Source organism: Syzygium oleosum, unplaced genomic scaffold (genome assembly GCF_021117445.2).
Source record: "Syzygium oleosum isolate NSW1041296 unplaced genomic scaffold, Sole_v2.1 Sole_v2.39, whole genome shotgun sequence".
In the NCBI taxonomy this organism is placed as follows: Eukaryota; Viridiplantae; Streptophyta; class Magnoliopsida; order Myrtales; family Myrtaceae; genus Syzygium; species Syzygium oleosum.
The window spans coordinates 2,086,805-2,094,460 of NW_026607523.1; the positions used below are offsets into that span (position 1 = coordinate 2,086,805).

The 7,656-nt window shown below is 42.4% G+C and overlaps 1 protein-coding gene across 2 annotated transcripts; it reads right to left on the reverse strand.

The window, feature by feature from the left end:
* Positions 1-610: 610 nt before the first annotated feature.
* Positions 611-6,450, reverse strand: LOC115687595 (uncharacterized). 2 transcript variants are annotated; one of them, XR_008815068.1, is made up of 4 exons: positions 5,093-6,450; positions 4,174-4,435; positions 843-1,196; positions 611-812 (listed from the first exon to the last, which is right to left on the reverse strand). XR_008815068.1 is itself a non-coding variant. In XM_030613226.2 (3 exons), exons 1-3 carry the CDS (start codon positions 6,193-6,195, stop codon positions 1,017-1,019), a joined length of 1,545 nt encoding a protein of 514 aa, XP_030469086.1. In that variant the 5' UTR covers positions 6,196-6,450; the 3' UTR covers positions 611-1,016. The 2 variants fall into 2 exon arrangements, 1 of the variants encoding a protein (XP_030469086.1); XM_030613226.2 differs by having other exon boundaries at positions 611-1,196.
* Positions 6,451-7,656: the final 1,206 nt, after the last annotated feature.

Sequence of the window (7,656 nt, forward strand, 5' to 3'; positions counted from 1 at the left end):
GTTGAGTGTCCGCTTGTTTACTTCTGTCTGGGCATTTAGTTCATTTTGTATATCTTGTAATTTTCATGCAATCCGTTTTGTTGTGATATGAATAGCCAATGTTGTTTTCTCGTAGGATTGTCGTCCTTTCGACGTGTTATGGATGATGTTCCCATTCCATGTTTGGGCTGGCCGCCACCATCCATGGCTGGATGGTGGCCGTTTAGCTTGATTTTTGTCCACTTTGACACACTCCGAGTCGGCCCTCACAGGTTGCCATGGTTCAGGTATGTGTCGGCACGCCCTTGAGTGATTTTAAAGCGATTTTCGAGTCTAAAACAAACAGTTAACACCCGCTGTAGCACATTTGTGCTTGCTGGGCAGCGGGCGTTTAGTTTGATTTTGGTTCAATAACACTCCCTGACGCGTCTAGAACAACAAGCTCCTGAAAAAGATATGGCCCTTCAAATTTCAGTACAGAGAATGGACAGACAGCCACGAAAATTATTTGTAAAGAAGTTTGAGAAGGCCCTTGAATCTAAGAATCGCAATTAGCGTGAACATTATCTTGAAACTCAACTGGTCCTCTCCAGCCTTCCACAACTAAGCAGCAGCAGCATCCAAACGTTGGTGGAGAAACACAGGTATGATCTAATTGCCTGATTTTCAAATTAGTCAAGCTTGGCCAGTTAGGCAAAAGATGGGAAAATTAAACGGGTAGATGTGAATCTTCTTAGTGTTGCTTGCATGTACAACCAGCAGCTGGACTAAGGTTTCGCCGTAAATACCAGCTCTTTCAGCCCCTCTCTCTCTCTCTCTCTCTCTCTCTCTCTCTCTCTCTCTCTCTCTCTCTCCAACTATACAGGATTTGAAAAAAAAAAGACAGCCATTTTGTTTCTCCCATAACATGTCAAAAACCTCCCACCCAGCTTTTCTCTAGTAGACACTCTAGAGAAACAGGGGAACAAGTATCACCTTGCATGCCCTGGAGAATGAAAAACGACCTCTGCAACTATAAATAGCTGCGTATTGAAGTTTCACACAATTGGCAGTGGAATGTTGTCGTTGCTACTACGGGGGTACATCTGTTTCTGGACAGCCTTCACCGCTGCAACTCGAGCTGCATTTGCTGCCCTATTAGCCGCTGCGACAGCCCTATTAACCCTTTCGTCAACCTTGGCCACGTCATAAGCTCTCTCCGCTGCTCTTCGTGCTTCCTGATCACGAGAAATCGACAAATAAATCAACAATTACATCGTTTTGGCCAGTTTAGCAGACTTGAGAGAAATAAACTGTCGATAATAAAACTACTTTACAACTGCTCTGCAGCTAGAAAACAGAAATCAGGTGGAGTCATCTCCTGGACATCCGCAACTCATCTCCTTATGTCAGCTATGTAAGACTCATGCAAGTAAATCGGGATATCTTTTTTACTTCTGTAATTTTTTTCTCTGTGATCACAATTATATTCAAGAGGACCAGCTAATGCAAGTAAGTTATATTAACAGAATGGCCATCAAAGACCCAAGGTTATGACAATGAACTTTCAAAAAATGTTCAGAGCTTTCCATTCAACACCTGAACATACATCCCTGCCGAAGAATGATACCAACCTCCAAAAATAGGCTTGCACAGGATTATTTCATATTTCCAATTTTCAGTATCCACTTTCCTTTTGAAGTATTTATATTTCCCCAAAATTATTGTAAACATAAAGCACAAAGGATTAAACTTCCCACCAGGTAGTAAGTATACGTTATTACTTCCCGTAACGAATTCAAAATTTGGAGCGATCATGAAAGCAGTAAAGCCGTTAGTTCCTCATTGATGATATGCTCAAACTATAAGCACGATTCCACCTAAACATCAAACAGTCATCTATCATCTGATAAAGAATAAATGACACAATTCAAGCATCAGCCCAACAACTTAATTGTTTGCACTTGATATAATCTTTTTTCAATGGGACATAATGCAATCTCTTTATGTCTAACAGGCAATGCATCATGGAACAGCTGCTTAGCTGCTGAAACTCAAACTTTTAACTGTCCCCTTTCCTTCTTATTTTTTTTTCAAGAATTAGGGGCTCTATTATCAGCATAACCATCTCTAATAAAGTTCGTAAATTAGTTCAATTTTTCTCAGACCCCTTTAGGCATGCCTAAATCGTAATGACACCCCACACATTTAACAAAATCGAAAATCCCTGGTATCATGTAGAATTGATGCCCTTGAGAGATCCTATTGAACTTCAAACACTTGATATATGCTTAAATGGTGTTTTTTAGGTTCAGATTACATCATAACTGATAAGCCACTCATTATCTTATATAGATGGAGCATTGCTAAATGGATTGCAAACAGTCCAACACTCCTAACTAGACCAGATCAAAAAATTGCACACGAACTGGATTATTTTGGTAATAAAATGCCAAAATATCAAAGTAGATCAAGCAAAGGAATTTGGCATCAAAGCCTTGTGGCCAGTGCCCAACACCGTCTAACAAAAGGTCATAGATTTTCAAAATTTTACGAGCATTGCCACAAGCATTATTTTGATATGGAAGTGTGTCTGTGCAATTGATCCAAAACTGAGATATGCTAGAAATCAAACTCTCGAGAACCAGATGAAATAATAAAACTTATCAAAATTCGCAGACCTTGACAACACACAAACAAAATGCAGAAAATGATTAAGGAACTTTGAACCAAACTCTCATAGAAACAAAAGTCCTTCCTCACCAGTAGCAGTTTAACTGCTTTCTTAGAAGTATTTCCTGCTAGTTAAACTGTTCTCAGTTATGGCATGTTTAGTATGATGGAATCAGTATGGAATGGAATGCCCATTGCAAGTCTGATTCCAGTTCCTATGTCTGGCGCAAGAAGAGAAAAAGTAATGCCCATTTCAAATGGAATGGGCATTCCTTCTACTAATGGAATGACCAATTCCATAGCCAATCTATGAAATGGCCTTTCCTTTCCAATACTTAGAAAATTAATTATAATTGCTTTATCGAGGTAAGTTATATTTGTGGATATTATTGGCTATTTCCTTATGAATTTAAGAATAATCTGTTTCAGATATTCTCATCACATGATTTGTTATTTCTATTTAGTAATTCCCAAAAATAATGTCAATACAATTGGGAAAACTTCAAAGCCCCTCTCCCTTCTATGTCTGTTAACTTTGTACTGCAAATATTGTGGCAATCATGTTCTCTGACAAAAATTGTCAAAACAAGGTGTAGCAGCAAAAACACATCATCCATATTGCAATTCCTCCTAGCTTTCAACAACCCCCACCAGATCCCTTCCTACTCTAAGTCCAACCTTTAGAGGATTTTGCATCAAACTCAAAACAGTTTTGCTTTGAAAAAGTTGGTAAGATGAACTTTGAACTGAAGACTAATTGACTAAGACCCATTCTAACTCGGAGGAGATGTAGCAGTCCACAAAACTTTCAGGGACAGTCTATTCTGTCATTGAAGTTTAACAAATTATCTTGATTACCACAACATTTAAAGTCAGAGCTTGAATGCTTAAAGGTGGAGCTAAACCTATTCAAAAGGAAGATCAGTTTCAATAAATCATATTTTTTATTGCAGGCAAGTTTCGTTTCTTCTTTCTTCAGGGGAGTTTATATTTCAGCCTTACTGTGTCTAAAAATCTCACAGAAGTCATTTCCTTTGTCATGTAAAATTCTTTGACATTTTGTTGCCCATGCATTATAATCACGCAGTGTTGCTATCAAGGCAACAGGCTAATAACCTAACTGAACGACTGAGCCAACGACCATTCCCTCAGTGACCACGCCGTAAACGGAAATACAATATGCGGGCATTGAATAAAAAGTTAAAAAGGGAAATAAACCTTTAGTCAAACCCAGAAGAGACAATTTATCTGGATCCTGGGATAAATGCAGCCTGGTACTAATAGGCCTGTTACAGAGACCAAGGCTTCAGGGCCATGCATCAACAAGAGGAACAGTCCCTAATATAATGCTAACACCTGGCCTGAGCCAGCCCTAGTAAGTAATTCCATCACGCCAGGCCAATTTGAAACTCCAACCATAATGGCAATTCTTATGCTAACGACAAAGATCATAAGCAATATATTTTCCTAAACCCATTATTGACATCAGTCTCACATCCCATGGACTAGAAAAGCTTACAACAGATTCTAATGAGTAATTACCTGCACGGCGTTGAGCACTTTAGAGTGATTGACTGCGACTGGAGAATCAGGGTACATGGTGCTCTGTGTACTCGGTATATCAAGAATCCCATTCTGCCAATGTCCAGATTGAGTTTCCCCATTTCTAAAAGTGTACATGCCAAGCCCTTGCCGCCTACCCTCATGCCAAGCACCCTCATAGCGATGACCATTGGCAAAAGAATAGATGCCGAAACCATGCATCTTGTCTGCAAAGTATTCTCCAGAATACGTGTCACCATTTCTACAAAAGGAAGACGAATAAGCTTAACACGGAATGCTGTAGAGATAGAAAACATCTACTGTTGCAAAACAAAGTACGAAAACTATTTTGCTCGGAAACCTAACAATTGCCACAAGGCTGAAAAGGCATTATGACAGCATTTAAGGATGCTATGCATTATGAAACTCCTGAAAAAGCACATGAAGAGAAGCTTTGGCTTGTCTTTCTTATGCTAGGACAGGCAAAAAAAGGACCTTATGTCATAAAATTATGATAACATCAAAAAGATCTCAACCATGCACAGTAAAATGATGTAATATTGGAAACATAAATTCCTTGGCATTTCAATGACTCTGTCAAGCACATATATATACTCATCATAATAAAGCGAAAAAAATACAGATAAACACAGATTTCAAATCAGATGAAAAACATTCCAGATAAACAATCCAAAGAATGCAGAGACAATAGGTATCTCAATAAGCTCTCACAATAATAGCACAAGCTCCACGGATGAACTTCCCAAACATCACCTGCAAGCTACGTGCAGATAAGCCAGGAAGCCAGGAACTTGACACAGTATACAATCACCAGAGTCCAGTTTTTAAGTAGTTAACTGATCGATGCTCTTTTTTTCAGGCCACAAGTAATCGACGCATTCAACCAATGGTAAGTTACCTGAAATGGTAGTGACCGAGCCCATGCTTAACACCCCACTTGAATTCTCCAACATAGCGGCTTGCATCCTCACATGTATGTACTCCGCACCCATGGCTTTGCCCACTAGACCACTCCCCAGCATATACATCACCAGTATAAAATCTATAAACCCCAAAACCATGCCTAAGCCCCTGTCTATACTGTCCTCTATATCGGCTACCTCTTGCCCAAGTCTCAACTCCGTGGCCATCATATTTCCCATCAACCCAATCCCCCTCATACCTCCCGCTCATGTAGTAATAATACACACCGCTCCCCGAACACTTGCCCTTATGGAATTCACCCTCATACACGTCCCCATTGCTATAAACCTGAACCCAGCATCCCGAATTCACTCTTTTCTCAGCTTTTGTCCGGGACCCGATGGACCAGAACACCGGCAAAGGACTGGATATGGAATGGGACGCTTTCAGCTTAATCGGGAACGAGCGGGCCAAGAACAGCCGTATCGAGGGGAGCCGGGGGAGCGCCAAATTGAGCGAAAACAGGAGCGCGGCGGAGAACGCGAAGGCCGAGACGAAATCGAGCAGGAACGAGTTGCTCGGGTGGGACACGAGGAAGTAAAAGAAGGGGAGGGACAGGAGGAGGATCAGGCGGAGGTGAACGCGGAGCCGCCGGAGGTGCTTGAACCGGCGGAGCAGGCGGGAGGCGGTGGACTTGGCGGCGACCGCGATCGGGACCAGGGCTCTCCGCGGGGCGGCGAAATGCTGGGCGGCCGGCGCCGCCGTCGGGGTCGGGGGAGAGAGGCGGTACACGGTGGGGGACTTGGGGAGGGAAGCGGCGGGAGGAGGGGAGAGCTGAGTCAGGAGCGGGCGCTTGTAAGGGGTGGAGGGGGCGATCGGGTCATTCTGGAGGAGGCCCGGCGGCGGGGCGGCGAACTGGAGGGGGTCGAAGGCGGCGGCGGCGGAGGCGAGGAAGGGGGGGAAGTGGTGGTGGTGGTGGTGGCCGCCGGAGGAGTGGGAGTGGGAGTGGTGGAGGGAGGAGGAGGGGATGGGGTTGAAATCGGAAGAGACGCCGGTGCTTTCTGTTCCGATCTGGACTTCTGATTTCTTCTGATGCATCACATCACACACTCGGATTCATTCAAAAACCAAATTCCTCCTTTCCTTCCTTCCTTCCTTCCCTCCTTCCTCCTTCGTCTTCTTCTTCCTTCGTCGAATGCTACTCTCTCTCTCTCTCTCTCTCTCTCTCTCTGCGTGTCGATGATTTCAATCTCTCTCTATCTCCATTGATGCATCACACACTCCAATTCATTCGAAACCAAATTCCTCCTTCCTCCTTCCTTCTTCTTCCTTCTTCCTCCTTCCTCCTTCGTCTTCTTCCTCGTCGCCGTCGTCTTCGACGAATGCTTCCTTCTCTCTCTCTCTCTCTCTCTAGCTCTGCGTGTCGATGATCGTCAATCTCTCTCTAGAACTCAAATCGCCATGGACGGACGGAGTGTTTTGGCGTGTGCAGAAGCAAGCCGCTTCTCTCTCCCGATCTCTTATCTAATTATGGCCCCTCTCCTTTTTTTTTTTTTTGTTTATTTTTGCGAAGGAGTGAAAAACCATTTCTTTTTTTTTATTGTTTTTTATTTTTTGAAAAAAAGAGCTTCGTATGACTGGCCGGCGCCTGCGGCTCGGCTGATGGGGAGAGGCTCACTGAATTCCCGAAAATGCCCCTCCCTTTTCTCCGAATTTTGGTTCGTTATATAATGCGGTATCCGAACTTTTAATATTTTCAACGCGATCCCTGAATTTTGACCCAATGTGGAATGTGCTCCATGAACTTTTGATTTATTCGATGTCGTCCCTAAACTTTTGATACATATTCAATTCAGTCTCTGAATTATATGAAAATATTTAATGTAGTCCTTCCATTAATTCAAGTTCAGGGACTACATTGAACTTTTTCATATAGTTCAATGACTTCATTAAACATGTACCAAAAATCCGGGAACCACATTAAATAAATCAAAAGTTCAGGGACCACATTGAACATTAAGTTAAATTTCAGGGATTGCATTGAATAATTTAAAAGTTCGGGTCCAAATTGCACATTGGGTCAAAGTTTGAAGACCGTTTGTGTTATTATCCTTTCTATTTTCCCTTCTTTTTTTTGTGCTTTCTTGAAATGGATTATTTCCTTCTGACCAAAAAAAGAAAGAAATGGGATCGTTCCCATTTTCCACGAAATTCTTACGTGGACGGGATGATCTCAATAGCTGTATTAGGGGACCCATGTATACCAAGTAATATCGTCAAGGACCAAACTCATCTGCCCTAAATTAGTCGAGTGGCTGAAACAACTCGATGTCGTGCCCTAAGAACGAAATGCGAGATCTCATCGTTTATTCCGACCCAGTTCGATCATCTGAGGCTGCGTCGCAAGGAAATAATTTCTTATGAACCCTCTACTTTCAATGCGAATAGCTTGCCGGTCTCTGATCAAATCGGGGAGATGAAGTTAATCTGATGCGCAAAAATTTGACTCAAAATATCACAAGCAATTACCATCCATGGAGAGGATTGGATCTAGGCGAA

Coding starts and splice junctions, on each gene's coding strand:
- LOC115687595 (XM_030613226.2), bottom strand. CDS start 6,195: ATGCATCAGAAGAAATCAGAAGTCCAGATCGGAACAGAAAGCACCGGC. Junction 4,436..5,092: donor CTCGGTCACTACCATTTCAG/GTAACTTACCAT, acceptor TTCCTTTTGTAG/AAATGGTGACACGTATTCTG. Junction 1,197..4,173: donor AAGTGCTCAACGCCGTGCAG/GTAATTACTCAT, acceptor TCTCGTGATCAG/GAAGCACGAAGAGCAGCGGA.